Genomic DNA, 27,468 nt, shown 5'->3' on the forward strand with positions numbered 1-27,468 from the left:
GAAAGGAGAAGACGTGTCAGGCAAGCCATTGGCAACCAGCAAACTGGGTCTGAACTATGACGTGCATGGCGGTATGGAGGTGTACAACAATAACAATTGGTCTACCGTTTGGACAGGCCGCATAATCTTAAAACATAGCCAACAGACAGTTGGAAAAGATTCAATGAACGCAAGTAAACAGAAAAAACACTGACTTGTTTTCTGAAACAACCTCAGTTTTTGAAATTCAAAAAAAAACGTAGCCAGCAAACACCTGGAGGAGAATCAATGAACGCAAGTAAATAGTAACTGCTGACTGTTTTTTAAACTTTCTTCGAATTTCGTGAAAAAAACAGCTCTTAAGGCTCTTTGAATTGCTTGAACAATTTAAAACTAGCACTTTTCGATAAAAAAATAGGACCAATTTCAGAAAACTGGAGCAATAGGTAAGAATACACTTTCGAAATTAGAAGTCGATTACGTTTCTCGTGACCTTTAAACTTTTGCTGTTGAATAGTGGAGTTTGCCTTCCTTTTAACAAATGAAAAGAGCTGGAAAAAAAAGAAATCAGAAGTCAAACCGCGAAGAAGTAAATTTGAGCCTGAACAAATTTGAAGATTTTTCCTGAAAAAATCATCGCGACCTATATAAGAGTCTGAACTACGTTCATCGACTCTTAAAAGATGAACTTAAAGCTCTTTAAATATCTAGAACAATTTATGATGGGCACTTTTTTGATAAGTTAACTCAATTTGAGAAAACTAGATCAAGAAGTAAAAGTTTCATTTCGCTGGGAAAACTGAAAATTACATTCTACTTTCGAAACAAGAAGTTGATCACGTTTTCCACGACCTTAACACTCTTGTCGTTCGATAGTGGAGCTTGTCTTCCATTTAGCCAGGGAATGAACTCAGTCTAAAAACACTTAAAGTCAAACTGCGAAAAGGTAAATTTGAGATTGAACAAATTTGCCTTTCTCCCGAGCAAAAAAAATCACCACACGTTCATCGACTTTTAAAGCCAAAACACAAATGAGTTTTAAACAAACTATATAAACAATAAAATTAAAAAGGGTGACGGTGGTGACGTGAATGCGTGATCAAAACGAAGATTTTGTGTTGCAAGGACAGTTTTATTAATTTTCAATTTCAAACCCTCCTTAAATTGCATGAATCCAGTTTTATTAATTTATGATGAATCCAGTTTTATTAAATTATGATTAACAGTGTTTTTCAATGAACCAGTGTATTTTTAGGCTTCCCTGATTATGTTACCTTGCTCTCCTGTAGAGCTGTTGTAATATGCGTTGAAGCATTAAGATTATTCTGCATGTTCGCATAAATTATTCCCTGCTCAATTCTAGTTATTAAAAATATACAGGAATAAAGTTATTCAAAAACCAGAACCGCCAGCAAAATCGATGGGTTAAACACTGATATAGTTAATCGGTTACTTTTTTCCCATGTCTAGTATCCAAATCAGTCTGATTCCTGAGAAAAAAAGTCAAAAACTGAGTATAATTGCAGAGTCAGAAACCACTTCTGTTACACACAACCAATTACTCCATTCAAATCTCCTCTCAGCGATTTTGGCTATATGGATAATTCTGCTGATGATTTGATGTGGTCACAAATTGGGCGCCATTTGGGCTGATCTGAGAGTGCTGCATGTGATGTCCCTGATGGGGCGAAATCATGGCTTGCTGCTGAGCCATGAAGTGGGCGTTAGGGTTTGCAGGACTAATCTGAAAACACAGCAAAAGTTATAGTATGAGGTATATCTATTTGTATTCCACTGTTAATATTTTTCCAGTACTTCTGAATAGCTAAGTTAAACGAATTTGTCTTAGACACATCGGAATCTACGAATTTTTCGCAGGCAGAGCAGATTTTTCCTACAGATAGAACATGAGAATAGCAGTGCAAGCTATCGGTCGGGAACAGAAGCCACTAAGCCCAAAAAGAAACAGAAACAAAAAACAATTCAAAAAACGACAACTAGAACAAATTCAAAATGTTGTCTGGAAACATGTTTTATTTGCGCAAAACACGTGACATCAAAGATACATTACAATTACCTGTTTAAATTTTGAATAAAAGTAGAGCTTCTCCAATATAAATTATGCAATATTTTACCTGAAAGTCCTTGGAGTCAGGTGGTGACGTCATGGATCCATTTACGAAGGTCTGTTGAGGGTGTCTAGGAAGTGTCTGACTGTTGATGTAATTTGTCTGTGGCGACTGCATCATGTGTCGACCTTGCACCATCATTCCTCCTGACAAAAATTTATTCAAGTGACAATAAGGAGCGGATTAAAAATTTCAAAAACTGCTCTAAAATTTTGCTCTGGCACCTAAATATGCTCTTGTTAAACACAGAGGCGACACATAAGTCGATAAAGAATGCAAAATGTTGAAAAAAACCAGGTGAATCAAAAATTTTGTAGTCTCGATAAAAGACAACTAGGGGCCCAACTTAAGCTGGAGGTATGTGTTTAATATTTTTTGAATTTTTTATACTGATGAGTTTGATTAATTCTGAATACTAACTATCTAATAACATTCAATTAACCTTGCTGCATGGCCACTCTTGGCACACCTCGCATCTGATGTTGAGAAGTGACTCCGACGTTGTGTCTCTGCATGGTCTGGTTCGGATTTGGCGACGTCCCTGGAGACATTCTGAGAGCAATGGGAGACACGTATGAGACTGCAGCTGACTGAGTTTGCTGTTGGTTCTGTCGCAGCCTTGTCACTTCGTTGTAAATCACTGCACCCAAATATCCAAAATGAGCCTTGAAGTCATTGAACTCAGCTGCAAAAAATAAACATTTTGCCCATGTGAACAATCTCTCTAAGTACTATCTCCCAAAAGATCTTTTCCAGCTTCCCACCACTCTCGGCAAACTACGAAATAAGGCTGTTCAAAAATTGTTAACACGCCATTTTGCACGTAAGAAAATGTTTTAAAAATTTGTTCACCAAGTTTTAACGCAATACACAGGCGAAGCTGCGCTTTGCAAACACTAAAGGAGAACACAAAAAAATATCTTTATAAAGTGATAATATAAATTATTATATAAAAAATATATAAACAAGCCTCGTATGAGTAAAACTTTGCAACCTCGAGCTTTGGAGTCTCACGACATTCCCTCTCGGTCACGAACGCTTAACAATTGCAAACTACTAGTCACAAAAAAGCAGCTACATTTGCTTATAAATCGCACAAAAGGGATGTAGCAGCAAAAGTGGTACTTATTACAAATAACACAATTTGGCAAGTAATAATTTGCAAAATAACAAACTGAAGGCATCCACACTAACTTTACATGTAATTAAATTAAAGCCACATTATGTATAAGTTAAGCATTCCAAAAAATTGAAAGATATATTGAGTTAGAAAATTTCTGATATCGAGTTTTTATTATTATAGTGTTGAAACAAACAGCTTTTTTGGTTCATTTGATGCAATAAAAATGCATTACTTTGTTAACTAATTACTATTCAAATGTCAAAGTACATGCTATCAAAAAGCCGTAAAGAAACACCAAAAGTGGCTCCAATAATTTGCGATTTAGGTGTAAAAAAAAAAATTTCGTACTATTACACTAACGCAGTTAGTTAGTATAAACATGGAAAAAGACTTTCATATATTAAATTTCTAAAAAAATCAAAGTGGGGAGACTCTAAAAGAGCCCTCACCAAGTATTATGCCCAAACTTGATCGGCTGAAAAGTTTTACTTTTAACCAAGTGAACAATCTCTCTCTAAATTGATACAGGGAGGAGATTGTTCCTTTGGTCCAAAGATGTACATCATTCTTCTTTTCAGACTTGTTTGTTTTATTCTAAATTTCCCTAATTCTACTTTGCAGACTTGTTTGTTTTATTTTAAATTTCACTAACTACTTTGTAAACTTGTTTGGTACCAGAGGTCAACAATAAAATCTACTTAAATCTGCTTAAACAAAGAATTTGAAAACTTTGCATTACAGAAACTCAGATTGTGGCTGCTGAATAACTGAAACTATGCACTCACTAAGGTCGGTCATTTCGGCTACGATGAACGCAGCGAGCACCTTCGTCAGTTTAGTCTGTAGTTCCTGAGCACCTTTTTTGAGCATTGCGTCATCGGCTGAATCATACAAGCCGTTGTTAGCACCAGCGGCCAAACTTTGCTGCTGCTGGTGTTCTCTCCTTGCGCATTGCTGGAGCGTATCTTGAATCAAAATTCCAAGAGACTTCCCCTGCGGTATGAGCACCGATTTAATAGTGTCATTTCCCAATTCTCCGAGTGCACACGCGACTCCGTACAAAGTCGGGAACCCAATCGTATGCATTTCAGACAACGCTTGCTTCAGAATGTTGACCGATCTCGGCAACAGGTTATTTACATTGTTCGAATAGGTTTGACAAAGCATGGCCAAACATTTAGCAGCGAAGCTTCTTAGAGCCCAATGTTGATCGACCAGCTGACGGTTTACAATACACGTGAACACTGAGGGTACAAGTTCGTGTAGATACTTTTCGAGTGAAATATTAGGGTTGTTCAGAAGTGCAGACAGCATTCGCATGAGGTAAATAAGTATTGCAAGACTTCGATGAAGAACATTCAATCGCACTCCATGGGTGATGAAGGCTGAAAATCTGGGAAGTAACGCGTGCAGCCCAGGATCAGTAGACAAAGACGCCAACGCCTCCGACTTTCTTTCCTCGTTCGTATTCATACACGCCTCTGTGATTTCCTAGAAATGAACATAAAATAGACTTTTTTCTAGATCTTTTCGTAGAAAAGTTCATGACCTCTATGACATTTTCATGATATAATCATTTACCACTCTGACTGTTTCTTATATAAATTTCATTTTCTGGCTTTGAAAAGCAATGATTATTACTTCAGAGGAAAAACAGCAACGACTTCTTATGACAGCTTGAATACAAATAAGAGCCCAAAGAACATACCTTAAAATAAAGTTGTTGTTCAAGAGACAATTCGTGAAAGCGAACTGGTTTCGTTTTTACAGCACCTGGTGTAGCGTTTGTTTGAGGAGCACTACTATTCGCATTGGATGCATTGGCTTTCCTTGCTGCGGAATTTCCGTTCTGAGCACTTGTTCCATGCGAAACAGTTGGAGTGCTTAAAGATGCTTTCATCTGCTTTGGTCGATCGACCATGAGTGGATTTTCAGGAACTGAGGGTTGTTTTCCGTCTACAACAAGCCAATGGCACTTCATGCTAAAATTGAATCAATCATTATATCAAGAATCATGCTTTGATATTGACGTTATGCTATGTTTTCTCACTGAAAATGTTTTGGTAAGAATAAGAACTGAAGTCAATTTTTAAACAAATGTCAAGTCACGTTCAAAAAAATTCTGGTTACGCCTTTTTATACACAATTTGTGTATAATTTTGAGCCGTTTTCGGTCCCAATGACAATTATCAAAACAAAGCAGACTAAAATACAACTAATTCAAAACTTCAAGAGCTTTAACGCAATATAATTTGTTGCATGAACTTCGGTCTTGCAAACTCATATCTTAGAATATCAAATTTTCAGGATAAATGTTTATTTTTTTGGGCATACATCAAAAATTTGGCAAAACAGTGGCTTTCAAACAGCGTGTTGGAAAGTTATCTCGATCACGGCAAATAGTCTGAATGAAAAACCACTCCTATTTCAAAAGTGAAGTAAAATACTTAGAAAAATCTGACGCATATTCTACACAGAGCCAAAGCGGAGCTTCGCGCCACTTGAGATACAACACAAACATAAAAAAAACATTAGCCGGAAATTTTTTTAAAATGTTGAACAAAAGTAGGTGAACCAAAATTTTGTATAACTCGATAAAAACAACTAGAGGCCCAGCTAAAGCGGGAGGTACGTGTTTGATATAGAATGAATTTGCTATACTAATGCGGCACGAAAAACTTGTGATTTAAAAATTTGGACTTTGTCCAAAAGCTTAGTTGTTTCTGCAGGAACAATTATGGCAACCAGTTCTTTCAATTGAACTTTTCATCTCAGATTTGATTGTGTGAATTTTAAGAAAATTCAAAAAAGTTTCTTGAAGAAGGTCAAAATACTTTAACATAAAAAATCATAAATTTTTTCTGCAAAAAGCAGATTGATGGCCGATTAAGCAGAGAAGATTCCTAAAACCGGGTTTCTCGATTGAACACAACCTGAAAATTGGCACGGTAGTTTTCGCGTAAAGTCAAAAAGTTTCAAAAAAACTGTCAAGTTTTGAACCTTTGACTTGTTTGAAGTCCATTACATTTTTCATAAATAAAATGGGCTTAGTCTATTGTAAAGCGAGACTTTCAACAACCTGTTGTTTCGATTCAACCTATGATATCAGGCATGGTAGGATAGTTAGCGAGACAAAAAACGGTCAACAAATCAAAAATTTTCCCCAGAATCATAGCTTTTTATGCAGAAAAGACTTATGCAAACTGTAATTTCGAATGAACCCAAAATCTCACATTTGGGAAGTAGTTCTCGAGAAAAGTCTAAAACTTTCAAAAAAAAACTGTTTAAAAAAATCAAAATTTGTTGATTTTTGCGAGGGCCATAACTCTAGGTGTCAGAAAAACTTGAGCCTAGTCGCATAAGTAAATGCGCTTCTCACAACGCGTTGTTTGATTTGAACGCAAAACTTCTGATATTACTGGGTTGTTTTCGAGAATATTCAAAAAGTTTGAAATACGGTAAGAAAATTAAAAATTTGACTTTTCCAAGGGTGATAACTTTTTGCGAAAAAACGTTGAGTGGCCGCTAATGCAGGGGGGCTTCCATTGCCCGTTATCTCCATGGAACCTACAATATCAGATTTCAGAGTTTAGATTTCGAGAAAAGTGCAAAAGATTACCAAAACGGTCAAAAAAAGTTGATTATCCTGAGTCCCGAAACTTTGTGTTAATTTGAGTCCCGAAAAATTTGCGCGTAGCTGCTGATGCAGCGAGCTTTTTAAAACCGTTCTATTCTTTGAAATTAAAAACTCAGATTTGAGAGGGGTAGTTATCGAGAAACGGAAAAAAAATCGAAAATATGGGTCAAATATTCCCCCACAGACTTTTTCGAAGGCTGTAGACAGAGGGATCAAGTAAAAAGAGACTCTAGGGGAGTATGCAGGCACACAGGGGAGTAGGTGGTCTTTCAATTGATACCCCTATTTGAAAATGAGTAGAAGTTGCTGAAACAAAACTAAATTTTTCCAACAACTTTGGAAATAACTTTCCTAAACGAAAAAGAAGAAATTTCATTACACCGATGGACCCATTTAAAAGTGCGGAGAGAAGTTTTAAAATTGTGTTTCCCCTGAAACGACCTAAAATTACGTCATTGAGCCGATTAAGAAGATAGGCCGAAATAATTTGGGTGAAACAAAAAAAAACAAAGAAGGAAATACGAAGTCAAGGTACGTAAAATAACAAATTGTAGGAGTAAGTAAAACAAAAAAAGCAACATTAACGAAAAATACGCGCAGCAAAAAACACGATTCCAAGATGTGACAACTAAGCCGACGACAGATAAGCAGACAAATAGTTTTTATTTGAAACAGAATATTTCCCGTTTGAAAAACATAACAGGTCCTCGTGAGATTCGAACCAAGGAAAATTGCCGTCCCAGGCATATTCGTTACCTCCAGGCTAAGTTCGCCGGTTGACTCAGTGATTCTGTTCAAGAAGTTGTTAACCCGAAAACAAGTCTATATTCCGGTTTGATAACGCTTGCTAATCGCTAGCGTAAAAATTGAAATGTGCTTTAACTGAAATTGAAATAAGCATTAATGCTTATTTCAATTTCAGTTAATGCACATTTCAATTTTTACGCTTGCAAATGAAAACTCACTGGCATTCAGCTGGATACTTGGGAAGGGATGATTGCAAAATTTCGTTGAGATTTATTTCTTCCTCGTCGCAAACATAAATATCATTTGAGCTTTTTACTCCAGTAGCACCTTTCAATGGAACAAAATCTTTGCAGGTGATTCCCATTTGCCCCTCACCACTTTGAAGCATCAGTGCATCATTTATATCTTTTGGACTCATTCTACTTCGTTTTGCTTTGCGTCGGAATCGTTCGGCATGCTGAATCGCCAATTTTACTTTGAAAATAACCTCTCTCGATAAGTGGCTGGCTGCTTTCCTCTGTAGCAATTCTACTCCAAGCGAGTCTGCTACAAGTTGACAACTGTCAGCCAGAATATGCTCAGGTGACAGTTTATTAACAGCACTGCTGTTTGCCTCTTCAGTCGGATTTGTCAGAACCTCTTCATCGTCCTCCATGTTACTTCACTTTGCCACTAGGATCAGGTTTCCATAAAAATATTATGAATCATCGAGAGCCATTCTGAAATGAGTAAGTTAACAAGCAAAATATGAATGAGTTCTCACTTTGCAACAACTCATCTCGAACAATCATAAAAAAGTCTGTCACGCAATTTTTTTTAGAAAATTCTTTCATTTACAGAATAGCAGGAAACGATAACATTAGTTACTCGCAACCCATATAACTTTGAATTATTAACACAGATGCGAAGCTGAGCTTCGCACCATTTGCGATACAACACAAGAACCAAAAACGAAAAAAAATCGAAAAAAAACTTGCTCTATTGTAATGAATAAAACCTACTTAAGAAACAAAAACATGCCGAGACAATAGAACATGAAATTAGCATCGGATGATAACTTACCAAGCAGAAACAAAGCCGAAAATACCTTTGCAGAAACCTTTTAGGCCGAAAAAAACTTACGATTTATGAAAAAATAAAAAGTCACCCTCGACCTCGAAACACTCAATATAACTTTTTTTGCTTGTCAAAGGAAACAATATGTGACAACTAAGCCGATATAAAATAGCTCGGAACCTATTAAACATAAAAAAGCCGAAAAAAATTCAAAAGTTACGGCTAATAAGAAGCTATTTAGCTCCCCTCGCCCTGAAAACACAAACACCCACACAAAAACTTTTTTCGCTCATCGAAAGACGCAATATGAGCCGGCTAAACCTATCAAAGACCATCGACGAATTCAAGTGGAGACTGGACAAACATTGGAAAGCGATTGGAATTGAGATGTACTGTAACATTCGCCCGGAAGATACATATCGACGGATAACAAAACTAAGTCTTAAGACGACTGGCTAGCGTCTAAACAGAGCTTTGCATGTTTTTCACCGTCTCTACCAAGCCAGTACTTTTCGGTGGTCTTTTCCAACATCGGGTCGACAAAAATGTTACTATTCTCCGGCTTCGACCAGAACGCTCAAATTAACTGAATTACATGCAAAAATAGTGAGCTCATGGCTGGGTCTCAGTATCCCCAGACCACGAGGTCACTCCTAAAAACAGGGCTACTACTTATTATATTACTATTGTTTTTGTTCAGTAGATAAAAATCATCATCTCCATCGAAGATGGATCAACCCTTCCCCCCCCCCAACTCTTAGCACCTCATCCTTGTCAAAACTAATCAAAATATCAGTTAAATTCAAGTCAGGACATGACAGGATGCTAAAAGTTTATGTGAGTTAATAAAAGTTTCCGTCCCGAGACCCTTCCGGATTCTTGAATCCAGTGAATCAAGCTCCCTAAGTTCAAGTTCACGCCAATCCGGAAGGCTGGTTCTCACCCTTCACCGTTGTTGGCAACGGCCTTGCAACTATTGTAGCAGCACAATAGTTGCAACTCGGAACGTTCTCTGCTATTCTGTAGTTCGTTGTCGTTTTCCAATCTCGATTTTCGTACTGTTCGCAATCGCAGATAAAAGTTGTTCTGTTTTTCACTCGCTTTTTGTTAAAATGGCCGTTTCAGCATTTCTCAGAAATGTGACGTCATCATTCGAATTTTTGAAAATTTAAAATACCAGAATATTCCAGCCCTCACCGTTTGGCTAAACGTTCCAATAACACCCTTAATTCTTAAAAACCACCAATCCGGAAGGCTTGCTGCTAAAATTCCGAATTCTGCAGAGATTGCATTTTTCACATTCTGGTCGAATGTCACATACTCCCCGGACAGTCCGGTCAATGTCCTCATTGAATCGCGCAATGTTCACAAAATGGTTACAGTGCCATCGAACAGAATTTACAAAATGCACGAAATTACTCTTATCCACGTCATATCAACTCACTGCAGAATATAAATGGCATCATACTACATCACTATAGCCTTCAAATTCTTTCATTAATCTGCACATTGAGAATATGACCTAAGATAAAACATGTTTTCTGACTTCCAGTGTCAATGTCCCGATTAAAACTTTTTCTCTTAGATTTAAAATGGACAGTCCTGCCAACCAACAGGACTTGCAGGACAGTCCTGCCAACCAACAAGCTAAAATTATCCTACTATGCCCCCTCCCTTCGGAAATTATGCTTGTTTATTGTCCTGAATATTAAAACTAAGAAACTTTGTGGTTAGAAAGAACAATGTAACAACCTCCCTCTTCGAGAGATTACTCAAGTCTTTCATGTCACCACAAAGTGATCAGTTTTCCTAAGTGATTAAAAACAATCATGCAGGCTTGAATATTTAAATATACTCTTCTCTTAAGCCTTTCTAAATAAATAATAAGTGTCTCTAAAGCCACTTCTGCTAAAATCAAAATGCAAATTTTTAAATGCAACAATTTCAGAACTCAACAAAATGTTTCAGTTTTCAATTACAACTTGGTTGCTTGGTTTCTCACTTGAGTTTTTCACACACATAAAACAATTCCGAGTTTTGACTTTCCTTCATCATTCCTTTGTTCTCTTCTTTTTTCGTCGTTTAGAAGTTCTAAAACTTCTAAATTCTTCTAATTTTCTTTCTTGTTGCCTCTTGTTTTCTCGACCATTCATCAATGTTCCATTTCCTCCTCCTGCGATGCTGACTCCGCACTTTCGGTTTCCGTGTCTTGTAGCACGTCGTTGACTATCCTGACGCTGTTGGAAGCCGTCCTCCAACACTTCTGCTCTTCTACCCTCTGTTTACAGCAAGGTAGGGGATCCACGTTGGATTCTCTGTTTCTACAGAAGCTGTTGTGGAGACACAACGTCACGTTTCTCTCCAGGTCTTCTTTCAGCATTTCTGCCTTCTCATTTCCACTACGCTCACTCGTTCTGGAAATTCTTTTCACAGCGGTGGTCACTGCATTCCGATGAGTCACGAAAGCTCGCTTGAAAGCTCCTGCCCCAATGTCCAGCTGATATTCACTGTACACTCTGCCATGCTTCGACATATGCTTTTTCGCATACTCGTACAACCACGCAGTCATGTTAGCTCTGAACCATGGCATCAATCGTTTTCTTGCCCATATCTTCTTCACTTCCATCGGAATGTTTAGAACTTTGCACATTGTCTCAAAAAGATCTAAATCTTTTAGACAATCTAATTTCCGCAATTGTTCTCTCGTTGGTGCCTCCTGTCTATTATTTTCTCTAACATGAGCTTCCAGCCATCGTATCGCCATCATAACTCCCACTATCACTATTGTTACGGGCTGTGATGAATCTGGTAAACCCATGGAGAGCAGCTCTCCAGAGTCCCAGATCAACATCAGATTACTACGCTTGGGATACCACCAGGTCTGCAGCAAGCAGTGGCAAGGAAACTCATCATGCGTCAACATGATGCTCCTCCAATTACGTTTTCCCGAAGCTTCCAGCAATGGTTCCACTTCCATCATCACTCGGTGGATTTCATCATTCTCATCTACTGCATTGTAATCTGTGACAGTTGATCCTCTCTGTTTCTGTTTCTCAAAGTCACTGAAGTTCCCGCTCACATATCCCATGAACTTCTTTCCCAATATTGACTCCAACTCTTCTTTGGTTCTCTCTGGAACTGCTGAGAACATCTTACATAGTAATTCGTAGGACTTTTCAGACATTCTCGCCAACCTCACACACTTCGGCACTGAAAAGGCTTGATCCACAATCGTTCTTGTACTCTTCACGTCCACAGCTACGAAATGTACAGGATATCTGCTCTTGCACATTGGAGCCAACGTTGAACCCACCAAATATTGTGCTCCTGATGGTCTACAATAAGTTTCGCTGTGTCTGATGTTCATCTCTGTTTCGATGGCCTCCCTCCATTTTCCTATGTACTTCTGCTCAGTCTGCAGAACTCCTGGGAATACTTCTACACTGATGGCTGTGACCACTTCATGTTTCTGTTCTAGATTCAACAGTGACTCTAAAGAACCAAACATGCTGTAGAATCCTAGTGCAGTCACTAGATTCACATCAGTTCCTCCATGGCAATCTGCTATCAGTTCCGTTTCCGTTCTTGCTTTCATCACCACATTTCCAAACAATACTGTCAATTGCTTATGTTGTTTTCCCAGGGTTTTCACACAGTCTAAACTTCCACAAACGTGACCCTCCAGTCCACAGACTTCCGCCAGACAGCTACCAGGTTTGACCCAGTCTTCTGGTCCCCAGCCAGGCAACTCCACTTTATCTTCTCCGTTGCACTTAGAGGCTGTTATCATCACATTATATATGATGTTAAGGTCACGCAGGTTACAGTCTGCACTCAGTTCCTTCTGTACGTCTTGTGTCGCACGTAATATTGAGTCAGCGTTGGGACTAGGACACCATGATGGCCTCATCAATTCCCACACTGCCATCAAGCTCGTTCTCAGTACTTCATCTGAGAATCCCAACCCAAACTCCACTCTCTTGTCGGATTTTGGTACTGAAGGTGCAGTCACCTCTTCTTCCAAGACCAGTCCCAATTTGGCCTGTGGATTGTTAACGCTCTTGATCGTTACAATTCTGGACGTCCAGAACCTTAGTAACACCGCCTGCTCATAATCAAAGAAGCAATCACGTATGTCTTCACTCAGGAAAGGATTGTACGCTATCCCTATGATCCCAGATACGTAGCTATATGACTTCTTCTTGATCGGTCCACAGTATTCACTGGATTTCGGCAATGCTCCCATAGACTCTTTAGTGAGTCTCAGCTCCTTGTTTGAGAATCTCCTGATCTCATCTATCTTTTTCATGGGTTCCAGTTCTTCAGGTTCTTTCATGTTCACCCTCATCGGTTTACTTTGCTGCATGTCCAGCAATGCCAGCAAGAACAAGGCTTTCGTTCCTTCATCGCCTTCCCTCAACATTCTAACACAACTGTTTAATGCAGGTACTGAAATCTGCTCTATCAGGAATCGAATGAAACAGAGAGCATCTCTCCGCTTCGCACACGCTACTGCTGCTCCCTCCTGGACTATCAGATCCCTCAGATTTGTCATAAGGAACACCTTTTCTTCTTTTGACCTCTTTCTTTCTTCTGAGTCATATTCTTCGCGAGTCAGTCCCATCATGCACCAGGCGAACCTGAGTTGTAACTCTGTCCTTACGTAAGGTACTGCCACGAGAGCATGTATTCTTGGCGTAGTCCTCATTTCTTCTTCGAAATACCTCAATACTACTGCTTTCCATGGAAGGCTCACCAACTGCTCGATCGTCTCCGCCTGTACGTCAGACGACGCCAAAGTTCCGTACGCCTTCTGCTTGAGGGTGGTGCCTTGCAACATTGTTTCCAGATAACCCTCCATGGCTTTTTCTTCTTCCAGGGCCATTACATGCCCTCTAGCCGAGTTTCGGTATTCCAACATTTCCATGTATCCACCGGTGGGTTCATCTATCGACACTGTCTCAGACACTGTCAGTCTGTTGTATTCCACTGGTGTTAGTTGTCCTGCAACACTTCCCTTTCCATGATTCATGGGAGATGGCTTGAAGTCCCTCATTTTACTCTCTCCACATTGACTGAGTATTTCTATTTCTAAAGTCGCTCCAGTCAGAGTGCGGTCACTCCTTTTGGATTTATAACCGGTTGACTTTATTCCCGCCATGAGAATGGGTGGCACCATCGCAATATCAGTTAATATTCTATCTGTGCCTGACAATTGATAATCACCTTGCCCCAAATCCATGACCTCCTCGACTCGTTTTCTTTTCGCTGAGTTACCAGCTTTCATCGATATTTCCGAATCCACTTTCGTCTTTCCAATCCTCCTCGGCATCACTCTGCTGCCTAACTTCATCTTCATCGCATTGATTTTATCAATCACCATTTTCGATCGTATCGTCCCTCTCCTGGTTCTTGACAGATACACCACCTCTCCTTCATCGTCCTGCGGTGTCATCTTGATGGGAGAATTCGCTTCACTCTCATCAGTGGCTGAGTCGATCAATAACTCACTCAGTCTCCCTTCACACTCATCAAGCTTGTCAAGTACTTCCCTCATCAAGGGTTGATTGAGACCTGTTTTGAGAATGGACTGGGTCCCATAGCTCTGAATCACAGTCCAGACTTCTTCCATGAACGCCACTCTGTCCAGCTTACATCCCGTCCTACTCTCGTGGTCTCGGTGATGTACTTCCCATTCTTCTTCGGGTAGCGTTCCCAAGAAAGGTACTCTGGCTGAGGCCTCTATTCTTCTCCTCCGAGGTGATTCCATGAGGAGTCTCTGATCGTTATTTCTTGAATTGCCAGGAGAGCTGCTCTCCGGCAAATTCCGTTTCATTTCCATAAAGGCTGACGGAGGCTCCAGTGTCGAGGTGCCTTCATCCAGCTCCGTCGTTTCCAACATATCCGCATTGTTTTCAAGATCACTGAAGATGTTGAAATCCAGGCTGGATGTTCCTCCTATCGATGCCCTGTCGTCTTCCCCACCAGCTTGATCTTGTTGCATGGGTTCTTCAGTCTGACGGCTTCCACCCTGTCCGTCATCTCCTTCTGACTTGTCCCTATTCGAGTTCGATGGTCCTTGTTCGTCTTTGTCGGCTTCTTCCTGGAATCTCGGTAGAAGCAATGTACCGGCCGACTTATCTTCCTCTTCTCCATGGACCACTTTGATTTCTTCACAGCCGAAGGGTGCTAGGAAAATTCTCGTCTGCAATACTCCCGCAACTTTCATCTCTTTTCTCACACTGGTCAGGATTACTGAGGCTTCAGGCAATTCAGTCCTGCCTCTCATCCTCATTGGAGCTAAGCCTAGTCCCCTCCATTCCTCATCAAATCTTCCAGGCTTGGGAGTAGCAGCGTTGCTTATTCGCCTTCTCGTCGCTTGATCCGTGTACGCAAATCGTGTGTACTGTAACACGGCGGCATTTCTCCCCACGAAGTATGGATCCATCGTCGCCGAGAAATTCCCTACTCTCCTTTCATTGGTTTCGAATGCTCTCAACCTAGGAGTTTGTACTACGGAGACTGCTCCGAGCAACATCCTTCTTATCAGAGGGAATTCAGGGATTGCTTCTGGTAGCTTCTTGTAATCGCCCCAGTCCTTCGTCTCTTCTCTCACCTTGTGATACGCTGCTGTGAGACGAGGCACTCTGGTTATTTCACCACTCGTTTTGTCATAGGGCCTCAGATTCCAAAGCTTTGGAAACACCTCGATGTGTCCTCTTTCTACTTCTCCCATGCGGTCACAGAAGTGATCGTCAAAATTGATGACTGTCATTTCCGGCTCCGATATTTTCGCAAACAACAGATCTTCACTCATGAGCTCCCGCAGTGCCTGCTGCTCACACCAGTTCAGTGTACTACCGTCCACTGCCGATATGAGGTTCAAGTGCAGCACCGACCTCCTATATGCTTCCACTTTAACGTCAGGGAACGCAAAGGTGACTGCTGGTCCATAGATCACTGTCACGAACTCCGTGACTCCTCTGATCAGCGCCAAGGGATCGGTCCTCATAGCTAAGCTCAAATCTGTTAATAGCGGCATGCCTCCAACATGTCGTCTAACATCTTCTTCTCTTTCAATTGTCTCGTCTTCTCCTGTTCCAAAGCGATTTTGCTGCAAGAGATATTGGATCAGAGTGTGTCTCAGGTCTCTTATTTTGTTCCACGAGTCCGTGGATTTCTGCATATCCAGATTCCTCACTCTCTCTTTCATCTGCTCTGGACAACGTGCCAGTTTCATTAGTCCTCCCAAGTTTCCGTGGGTTATTGCGATCAATGTCAGAAGTCCATCTAGTCGCAGGTTCTGTATTCCATCCGTAAGCAGTATCGCCGGTCCTTTCACGAAATTCTCCGCTCCAAATGTCACGAACAAGGCTATTAATTCCACTATCGATACTTTCACTACTGCTTGGAGGAATTCCTTTATCAAATAGTGCGAGACTTTCGGGTAGACTTTTGCCAAGAAGGACGCGGTCCATCCGGCTCCCAACCCTTCTAGCAGGCTGTCTGTCCTTTCAAATCCCTCCTGTCCTTTCACTTCCTGGGTCCAGAAGGTCTCCAGAGTAACTTGACACATTCTGTTCACGAACTCAGCGGTCTTTTCTCCGGCATTTTCCGCCAGGTTCACTTCTTCCAGCAAGTAGGCGTGTATCTTGGTGATCATTACTGGGCCTTGCTGAAAAGCATCAGCACCCAATGCCGCTACTCTAGGATTCAGGTGTAGCCACTGGTTTGCTTCCGGCTTGGTTCTCAGAACCATCGCCTCCAGTTGAGCTCTGGTCTCCAGTGAATTCTTTCTTCTCGTATCTTCACTCGCCACTTCCATTGCTCGGAACCACAAGTCGTTGGACATTGCCGTGATCACCCGATGGTCGTCATCTATTCCTGGTTTCAATTTGAGCTGCCGACTGAAATTGGACAGTTCCAACCCCAGCACCTCGTCCAACATCAACATGTGTAGCGCGTGGTCCTTAAATCCTCTCATCGCGTTTGAGATATCTGACCATATTGCAGGCAGTTCAGCCTTAAGTGGCCTCAGGTTCTCCACTTCTATCATGCGATTCGGGGCTGATATGATCACATCATATTTTCCTTCCGAAAGTAAGGCTACCATCGCATACACAAACTTCAGTCCATCCGGGAGATGTGCATATCCCGGAGACAACGCAAATACTACCTTCAACGTCACTTTATTGAATGATCCCTCCTTCGTCGCATCCACCACTTCACCCATCGACTCCAGGATGTCTTTTATCGCTGGCCATACTGCGTTTTCTGCTGTTGCAGGATCTCTGAGCCTGCTCAGAAAACCTCTACTATGTAGATGGTCATTGATACCAGCAAACACAATCGTTATCGGGTTCATTTCTGTCTGCCTTTGTACCCCTATAGCCAATGACACTGATTGCAATAGGTCTAGGTCAACTGCGGCCAGCATTATGACGTCCGGCCAAAACAAAGACTTAGAGGTGTACACGAACTCTGAATTCGCTACTACCATGATTTTGGCCTTTCTCATCTCTGCTTTGTCGTAGGCGGCGAAGATGGTCTCATCTTTCTTTATCGCTGTCAATCCGCCATATCTCTGGGCATCACCATCTTGATTCACTAGTTTTGGGTACACTCTCTCCTTCACATGACCAGGTGGTGTCGTCAGTTGCCTGAATATCTTCACGTGTTGTCCAATCGGCGCTCTCGCCGTCAGGAATCTCCCTGGTCTTTCTTCACGATTCCTTTCCTCATGGTTCAATCTCACATCTTGCAATGGTCTTGCATTCACAGGTCCCATTGTGTTGTTGGAGGGCAGTCCCTCCAAGTCAGCAAATCTTAAGGCTGTCGTGGAGCTGAAATTTATGCTAGCGGCTATCAACCAGTCTACGCCGGTTATTGAGTATAATCTGCTGACGGATAGCGTCGCTCCATTCAGCATCCTCCTTGCATCTTCGATGAAGCTTACTCTCTGCAGGTCCAGCTTCATCAGTTCGTCCAAACTAATGAAATTATCCAAACTGTTCTTTTCCGAATTTAATTTGATTCGATTTCGGTTTGATAATTTGACTCAAGTGAGTAATTTAAATGATCAATCAGGATCTAGAAAAAAAATCACGAATGTCACACTTGTCAATTTCACCTTAACACACAACGTTAAAATTTGCTTAAAGACAGTTCAGATAAAAAGATATTTATCCTAAAATTTATTAAAATCCATTGGTTTCTAAAATTTTGGAATTCGACCTAAGATTGGACAGTCCAAACTTTGGATCTATTCCCAAAATCGTCATTTAGTTGTTCATGGTCACTAACCCCTACTTACCCATGATCTTAATAACCTAACACATAACATTACATTACATAACACAACATAACACACACATCACACATTACATGTAACTTGGTCCCCGGCCCAACACCCTCTCGCTCATCACTCAGCCTATACTTAAGTAATATTTCTTATGTAGATACACTTGTATGTTCGTATCAGAGAATATCACGTGTACAAGCGCGTACAATTCCCGAGGATGCAGTCTTCCTCTATTTGGATCGTACACTGGAAGCGAAAGCTCCTTCACGTCCATTTCCACAAGGAAGTCCCTCAGCCTCGTCAAAGACAAGACTAGGTTTTCTGGGTCCACGTGCTGCTTCTCTGTCGCCCTCGTTACCAAGAAGCATAAGTACTTTCCCGGTATCTGCGACACCGCCGGGGGTAAGGCTGCTACGCCCCCTATCCCTGGTCTTTGCTTCCAAAGGAATTCCACGTTTTTGTATTCCCTCTTAAAATCTGCCGCTAGCGCCGTCCTAAAACTCATGTCTGCGGTGATTGCTATCGCACATGTTCTGTTTGTTAGTATGAAATCACTATCTGTTAGTACTATGTTACTTGAATATTCATTTGGTAAGTTAAAATATGACTCAACTACCCTGCCTATGTCAGGTTTCTTAGGTTCTTCGCCTGTTTCTGCTTCTAAGTTTCCTGTTTCTCTTGCTATTCTCAATTTTTTTATTATCAAGTTTTCAGTGTGGGTAAGTCCTACCCCCACTCCCCGGACAAAAATATCCATCGGCGTCCCCGTCGATCGCATACCGGGTATTAAGTCAAGATTAGAAGCTGGAATGAGTAATCGTCCTTCCTGGGCAGCCCAGGAAGTATCGTCTCGTTCAGTCTTGATGTATTTCATGCTTTCACGATCTACGTCTTGAATCGTGACGCTGGTCTTCTCTGGATCCGAGGTCATTTCATTCAGCCACTCTAAGACACGCAGGTTCGTCTGGTCTTGTTCATATGACTGCTGTTGCTCGTCGTCAAATTCTACCTCAGGTTTCGACCAGTCGTCAACCCACTCATCGTTGTGATCATTGACTATGTCAATGTCTTGTGACACAGTTATTTCCTCTAAACCCACTACTTCCTCCACTATTTTCTTTAGATCTATCCTATCCACTACAAAGTCGTCGCCGTAAGGATTGTACTTCTTTCTTGGTCTCGTCCCGTCCTTCTGACGAGTCTGCATCGTGAACGGAAGATCTGTTTCCAAGTTCTTGGGAACCTCTGTTTGTTCGGGATCCTGCCAATCCTCTTCTGCGTAGGGTAAGGTTTCATTGTCCGCTTCGATCTTTTCGTTTGGATCCATGTCCAGCGGTATATCCGTACCTTCCTCTACGATTTCGTTTCCATCGTTCTTCTCCCTGGTGCCTTTTTCATTGACCTCACAAGCAGGGTCCATCATTAGATAATCCCCTTCTTCCATGTCTGCAGGTATACACCAGTCTTCTGTCGATGGATTGTGTGGCTTGATGTTCTTGTAGTGGGCGGCTCGGCCAGTACTCAGTCTATAAAAGCGTCCCTCTTGGTGCACCTCTGTAATCATGAAGGGTCCCCTCCACTTCTTCAGAAGCTTCTTTGTCCCTTTCGGTGGTATAACGTTCTGAAATACCCATACGTAGTCTCCCACCGAGTAAGCCTTTGCACCAGCTGCTTTCTTGTCGAATCTTTTCCTCTGCCTTGCCTGTGCCTGCTGAGTGTTTCGTCTACACAAGTCGTTCAACTCCTGTTGGCGTCTGATCACATCCCTCACGTAGACCTGTGGGGATGTTTTCTTTCCCTCATATTCTGGGTAGAAGAAGGTTAAGGGTGAAGACTTTTCGTGTCCAGTTAGCATCATGTGTGGACTGACTCCAGTGGTGGAGTGTTGCGTGCTATTATATGCCCCCATCACCTGTGGAAGATATCTGTCCCAATCGGTCATGTACCTGGAACAATATACTCTCAGCATCGACACTAACGTCCTATTCTGTCTTTCCACTAAGCCATTCGTCTGCGGGTGGTATGTCGTGGAGTGAGCCTGAGCGACCTGTGAGCGTCTCATAAGCTCTTTCGTAAGCTCTCCTATGAAAGCTGTTCCATTGTCCGATTGAAACGTCATTGGACAACCATGTCTTGCTATCCATGTATTAATCAGGTGGTCGCATGTCTCTTCCGCCGAGGCAGTTATGCAGGGCACGGCCTCTGCATACTTCGTAAAATGATCTATCATTACCAGTACCTGGTTGTAACCATTGTCTGTCATGCATATCTTTTGGTGATCTATTTGCACCACCTCGTTGAATTCAGACGACTCAATCGATTGTAATGGAAATCGCAACTTCCTAGGATCCTTGACCTGTTGGCATGACAGACATGCTGTCACCCATTTCTCGCATGCCTTTTTCATCCCAGGCCACTCAAAGCGCTTCAGGATCCTCTGATATACTTTGTCGATCCCCTGATGGCCCATTTGATCATGTGACCTGAATAATAGTTCTGTCTGATAGAGTTGCGGTAATACTATCGCGTTATACTTGTACAGCACTCTGTCTTCCTCCCTTCTTTTGCAAGCCACAATTCCGTCCTTGTTCAAATATAACCTCCCTTCATACTGCATGAAGTATTGTCTCAGGATGCGATAACTATCTTCCTCTAGGTCCCCTTTATCCGGAGAACCATTCTCGATCCACCTTTTCAGGTTGCTTGTCATGCGATCATTTCTCTGCGCCCTCAGAAGGTCCGAGAGTCTGTATCTCGCCTTCAAGTATGTCTTTATGACCCTCATTTGACTATTCAGCTCGTTGGGTTGATGTGTGTCTTCTTCCATCTTGACGCACCAAATCTTCGCCAACGGTTGTGTTTCTTGTTCAAACGGCAGAAGATCAGTCCTGATTACCGCTTTCTGCGGCAATAGGCTTATCGAGCGTTTCGATACCGCTATTGTCTCCAAGTCATCCGCTGCGTTGTCAAAGACTCTTTCGCTCGGTATCAGGTAGCGATCGCTGTCCGGATCCTGGTACACCTCTCTGTCCAGGTCTCTCGCCCGAGTTTCCACTAGTAGCGTGTGTATCGCCAGTTCTGACAGTTCTGATCCCGAGGTCGAATCCCTGTCTGAATAGGTGTTCATTCTTGAGCTTTCTGAATTATCATCCGACGAAGGTGTTGTGCTGGAGACTGCACGCTCCTCCAGGTCATGTCTGTACTTTCTTCGCATCCATCTGAACTCCCCGGACAAAACCTTGTTCTCTAGGTCCTGTTTCTCATCAGGAATTTTCTCGTCTATCTCGGACTCCCCGGACAAATTTTCTTGTCCCGGGTGTTGATCTTGTGATCTTTGATCTTTCTCTTTATCCTTCTCCCCGGACAAATAGTCTTGCAGCCGATTTTGTTTTACAACTTCACCCTCTTTCTCCTGGTCCATAAAGGTGACAGTTTTCTTTTGCTTGCCGCTCTCCTGTTCTTTCTGTCCGTAAGAAGTACTGGTTAAAATCTCTTGGGGTATTGAGGATACTAGTTGCTGAACTATTGTCCTACAATCCCTCTCGTTCTCTTCGTGTTGTCGTCTGGACGGCATGATCTTTACTTTCTCCCTGACTGTTAGCGATGCCACTGCTGCCGTCCACTCGGGGTCATCTCTGGTCACTTCTCTTTCTAACAATCCACCCAGCATCCGCATCACTTGTGGTGTGACTTGCACCGTTTTATCCAGTAATGAGAGGCTGTTTATATTCATGCGAGAGAGTTCTTGCTGGACCAGGTTCGAGCGCAGCAGCAAATCCAACGGGATCGGGTCCTCCTTTGACAGGATCTTTATCTCGGCTGCTTTCTCTACAGGTAACTCCGGATGTCCTGGAATTGGATGTCCAGACTTATCCAACCATCTCGTTAAGGGAAGCGCTTCATAAGTTTCTTTATCTAGAAACGAGAATCCCTCCTTTATTTCCGCCTGATTGGCTTGCTTCTGCTCCAACCTTTCATAGAACTCAGTTTTCTTGCTGAGGCTATCGGCATTCTGGTGTTTATCGCGCATCCTATGCTCGATTATCATATGGTAGCCATCCAATCTTACTATACATCTACCAATTTAACTCTGATCCTTCGAGTAGGTTTTCAACCAGGATAACGCTCTGTTGTCCACGCGTAACTTGAAGGGCGCGCTCCCCAAGTATGCACGGTACTTCTCCACGAAGGTGACTACTGCAAACATTTCTGCTTTCGGTGCGCCATATTTCATCTCTGTGTCACTCAAGACTTTGCTGCCGTATGCAATGGGACGGAGAACTGTTCTTCCGTTCCATTCTTGCTCTTGATGCAAGATTCCTGAATGGCCACCACCGATGCGTCTGTATCGAGAACATACATGCCCTTTTCTGTAGGCATGCCCAGCACTGGCGCTTCGCACAGTTCCCGCTTTATGTTCTCGAAAGCAACCTGTGCCTCATCGTTCCATTCGAAATTTTTCCCTTTGTTGCGCATCAGCTTCTGCATCGGATACACTTTGTCTGCATATCCTTTGATAAATTCACGGTAATAATTGGCAAACCCCAGGAAGCTCATTAGCTGTGTGTCCGTCCTCGGAGCCTTCCATGTCAGCACAGCCTCTACTGCTTCCGGATCTGGCCTCACACCATGCCTGTCCACCATTCTTCCCAGGTACTTGATCGAATCCCTCAGGATTTCACATTTTGATGGTTTGCATTTCAAGCCTGCTCTTTTCATACATCCGAAGACCTCATCGAGCCGATCAATGTGATCCTCCAGGGTCGGTGTCGCTATGACTACGTCATCCACGTAGCACATCAAGAGATTCCCGTACTTTTTGGTCACTCCTGTCAAAGCCTGAGCCATCAGCCTTTGAAAAGTTGCTGTTGCATTGCATAAGCCGAAGGGCATCCTCTTCCACTGGTACAATCCCAATTCACACGCGAATCCGGTTTTCTCTCTGTCCTTCTTCCGCAGAGGGACCTGCCAGAAGGCAGAACCTAAGTCCAATGTGGTGAAGAACTTGGCATCACCAAGTTTAGATAGGCTCTCGTCTATTCGCGGTATCGGGTACGCATCTTTAATCGTTACCGCGTTCAAGTAACGAAAGTCGCAACAAAATCTAAGCTGCCCCCCTTTCTTTTTCGCCATTACTACCACGCAAGCCCACGGCGATTTCGAGGGTTCTATCATGTCGTATTCAAGCAACATTTCTATTTCCGCTCGGCACGCTTCCGATTTATGTGGCGTCATTCGCCTTGCGCCTTCCCTATGGGGGACGGCGCCTTCTTCTAGTTCGATTTCGTGTTCGACGAAATTACAACAACCAATATCCGCCTTATGTTTTGAAAATACATCAGCGTTCCGATTTAGGAGGTCCCGCAATTTTTCGAAATCCCCCTCACCTATTTTCCCATTTAAGTGTTCTATCTCTGGCAAAACCGGTTTGTCAGATTCTAATTCATATGACGAGGGGCGTTCCGGAAAATTCGAGCAGCTTGATAAGCCGTCGTCCGTTTCGGATTTCATTGAAAACAATTTATGAATAGATTTTAGTTCATCAATCCTCTTTAAAATTTTATCTTTATTGGCATGATAAGGACAGTCTTTCACACTATATTTCTTCAAGTTTTGTGTCTCTTCATAGTCGGTCCTCATCGGCAATGCGTAACCAAGCTTCTTTCCACGCTGGATTGAAACCGTGGTGTCCAGTGTGTTCAACAACACACTGACACACAGTCCGTTTCGCGTTACCGAGAAGCTCCGGCCTAAAATCACCGAACTCTGACTATTTGGATTTGGTACTAAGCAAACCTGTTTACTATCACTTAACGAATTTAAATTTCTCATTCTAAAAATCGCTACTACAGCTTGTCCTGGTTGTAATTTTACTTTTCTATCCAAAAAAAACTGGTACCTTATTCTCGTCTGTTATTATCCTATTAATTGGTCTCTTAACATACTTTCGGTCCGGGTTTCTAATCCGTATTAGACCGTTGTTCAAGTCAATCATCACGTCAAAGTTCCTGACAAAATCTCTGCCCAAGATGAATTGGTCGGCGTCGTCCAGATTCTCTACCACCAGGAAGCTCATCCAAAGGTTCCGTCCTCCCATGTGAAGGACCGTTACCGGTGTTCTTCCGGCTACGTAGATAGCTCCTCGATTTGCAGCGGCTAGTCGGAGATTCGTAGGAATCAGATCTTCCCGCGTGAAGCCCATTCTTTCCCAGGTTTTTATCGGCATCACACTCACCACCGCGCCTGTGTCCAGAAGCCCTGTGACTCCGATTTTTGTTCCGTTGGTGTCAAGCAGGTGTGCTGTCACATCTGCTTCATATCCAATATGTACTGCGTCTTGTTCCATCATGGCGTCATGGCCTATCCTGCGGACTTTGAGTTCCTCTTCACCCAAATAGATCTGCCCCATTTGGTCATCATCTGTTGTTATGTAAGTCCTGGTGTAGATGCTGATTCCATCCACGTTCAGCATTATTTGATACGGCCCATAGACCTCCAAGTAGCGTCCATGAAGTTTCTTCATGCGAGGGCCACCCGTCGTTAGTAGTGCTCGCACAGCTCTCGACTCAGTGCGTGGCTCCACCTGCCTCAGATAATCTGCATATGTGTCCAAATGCATTAAAGTGAACGCTGATGGTTCACTCAAATTTCTTATTACCTGGTGTCCAGCCACTGAGATTATCGAATGTATCTTCTTTCCCTGCGGCGCCATGCCGAACCTCTTACCGGAGATCACTTTAAGTTTCATATCTAAACTGCTTGGTGTTTTCGTCTCCTCGAACTCCATTGCCTCGAAGGTATTCAGTTGCTCCTGAAGCTTTTCATTTTCCAGTTCAAGTTTCACTTTTTGTTGATCTCTTTCGTCACCAATTCCTGTTGTACTCTATTTAGAGCATCCTTTGCGGCTGCCTTATAATCGATCTTGAAGTCATCGGCCGCAGTTGCTGGTTCCGGTTCACGTGCTTCTTCTGTTACCGCTTGCATTTTCTTTGCCGCCAGCTCTTGAGGTTTGTCCTTCTTGCGTGCCTCTGCTTCGCTCAAAAGTCGAGCCTTGCTTGCTTTCACTCCTGACAAAGCTTCTTCATGCCTTGGATGCTTGATGTCTGCCACTGCATCCCAGAATTGCGGACACTCTGATTTAAAATGACCTTCCAAGTTGCAAAAGAAACACCTCGGGCCGAATTTCGCAATTACTCCTCTCATGAAATCCTCATGGTCCAACTCTGACGCATCTTCGTCCTCGAGGCTAAAGCCTATTGCTTTCATGCCTTGTTTGTAAGCTGGGCATGCTGACACATGATGGTCTGTTGAACTACAATTAGCACAAGAGCGTCTCTTGTCCATATCGTCCCTCGGTTTGTACCAATTGTTCCCTTGGTTCGCTGGTCCGTTGTTAAAATTGGCATAATTGTTCTTGTAATATCCAGATCTCGAAGGAGGTTTCAACAATAGATACTCTTTTGATTTGAGCCTCAACTCCTCCGGTGTTGGCGCATTAGTTGATAGTGGTGTGTAATGCGTTGCTAGCATCGTACGAAGTTCATCATTTTTCACACCATCGATGAATTTTGAGGCTACGGCCAGGTTCATCCTACGGTTTGACTCATCCGGTTGGCTGCGTCTTCTCAGCATTTCCAAATCATCGAGAAACTTGTCTATGGTTTCATCTTCCCGTTGCCTCCGTTTCTCGAAGCGCATCATCGCCTGGTGCCCCTGCACCCCTGATCCGAAACGGTTTAACAAGATTTCGAAGATTTTCTCTGCAGTGTCACGTTGATACTGTTTCTTGGCCATGACACAGTTCAGGGCTGGCTGTCCCTTCTAAGTTGCTGGTGAGCGCGCTGCATTCCTGTCTCTCAGACAAGTCTTCTTCCTCGAAATGCAGCTTCATTACCTCTATCCAGGTATCAATACAGCCATCAGATTCGTCTTTGTAGCATCTTGGCTTCTTAAAGACTCTTCTGGACTTTTCACTGCGTTCATTAGTTCTAGATAACCGCGTCAGGAATGTCTCCAAAGACCTGTTCAGGGGTTCAAATGCTGTGGCCATTGCCGTAGCATCCCTTGAGTGTCCCGCTTGAATGTCCTCACACCTCGTCGAAGGCTCTGTGTGCGGTGCATCCCTGCAATCCGAATCGCCGTAAGCGTTTCCCGCTTGGCCCACGTGACTCCTCCTCGGGCTTGCATGCCCCCTGTTGCCGGAATCACTTCTCCCAGTCGCATGTGTGCCTTGCGTTGGTCGTTCGTTAGAGGTTTGTCTGTTCCCCGTTGAATTTGCTCTACTGTTCGGGACCCATGCTGCATTACCCCTTGTGGCATAGCCTGATGAACTGCCCCTGCCTCTAGTGGATCCATACGTTTTCCTCTTTTGATGTTCATTGAAGTTCACTTTCGGTTCCCTGCTGGGACCTCCCGAATTCGGTTCTCCTTCTTTTGGTCCACTCTTGCTGCTTAGTAGCCCGTCCAACCTATCCATGATAGCCTGAGTTCGCCTCTCCATCATCGCATCTATCTTTGTGTCAAGAGACCCAAGAGACTGCTCTTGCTGAATTCTTAACTTCTCCATGTCGGCTCTTAAGCGTAACTCCCTCTGTTCCGCCTCTCTTGTCATTCGTGACAAGTTCCTCGTCATATGTTCATCCGTTCTCTCTTTCAAGCGTTTTTCGCTCCTGTCAACTTCTTGTCTGTTGCGGTTTATTTCTTCCCGCAGCCTTTCTCTCTCAATGTGAACTGCTCTTTCTAGTTCACTCATCCTTATTGACATTTGCTCGTTTTGTTCTCCTAAACTGTCCACTATGTTGTTTAAGGCTTCCTCTAGTGCTGCCCCGTTATCCACCAGTGGCGTTACTAGTGGTGGTGTAACCCTGTCGGTCCCAGGTAACTTCGTGCTTGTCGAGATCCGGGCCTTGACTCGCTGCCTCAACGTCTTTTCATTGTTTGTTTCGGGGTCATTTAACGCGTTGCCGAGCCCTCTGGTTCTATTCTCACCAGGTTCTTGCTCCGAACTTGCCCTCATCGTGAAGTCTTTTGACTGGCCTGGTGTGTTTGCTTCTTTGCTTATAGTTGTCACTACACCAAATTTGTCCGTGGTTCCAGTCTCTCTTCCGACGTGTGCCTCACTCTCTTGGACTGAACTATTGAGGCTGACTTGAGATCCATAGTCCCCTTGCTCCTCTTCATCTTCTTCCTCCTGGGACTCTCCATCGTTGCCTGCTCCTCCTCCCATGCTAAATGGAAAGATGTTCCCGAAGGTGTTCTTCATTCTTTCTGAGAATGATGATGACGTTGTTTGTTTCCCAGTTCCGCTTGCCATCATAGTGTTGTCTGTCGGAGATCTTCTCGTTGCCGCTACCTCAGTTGAGATGTCGGACAGTTCCGACATCTCCTCTCGATCCAATGTCCCGGTGGAAGTGGCAAAATCATGGCCTTGTTCTACCGGGGTAGATTCACTCGCCAGCCTTCTGCCTCTCCCTTCCAGTTCATTTACTTCCTGGTT

The 27,468-nt window shown here is 42.9% G+C and overlaps 1 protein-coding gene across 2 annotated transcripts; it reads right to left on the reverse strand.

Moving 5' to 3' along the window:
* Window positions 1-910: 910 nt before the first annotated feature.
* LOC134840369 (transcription initiation factor TFIID subunit 6-like) lies at window positions 911-8,330 on the reverse strand. Of its 2 annotated transcripts, none has more exons than XM_063856138.1 (6): window positions 7,834-8,330; window positions 4,940-5,213; window positions 4,017-4,722; window positions 2,551-2,793; window positions 2,115-2,251; window positions 911-1,723 (listed from the first exon to the last, which is right to left on the reverse strand). In XM_063856138.1, exons 1-6 carry the CDS (start codon window positions 8,268-8,270, stop codon window positions 1,559-1,561), a joined length of 1,962 nt encoding a protein of 653 aa, XP_063712208.1. In that variant the 5' UTR covers window positions 8,271-8,330; the 3' UTR covers window positions 911-1,558. The 2 variants fall into 2 exon arrangements, with proteins under 2 accessions (XP_063712208.1, XP_063712207.1); XM_063856137.1 differs by having other exon boundaries at window positions 2,115-2,254.
* Window positions 8,331-27,468: the final 19,138 nt, after the last annotated feature.

This window comes from Symsagittifera roscoffensis, chromosome 2, assembly GCF_963678635.1.
Source record: "Symsagittifera roscoffensis chromosome 2, txSymRosc1.1, whole genome shotgun sequence".
Lineage (NCBI taxonomy): Eukaryota > Metazoa > Xenacoelomorpha > Acoela > Convolutidae > Symsagittifera > Symsagittifera roscoffensis.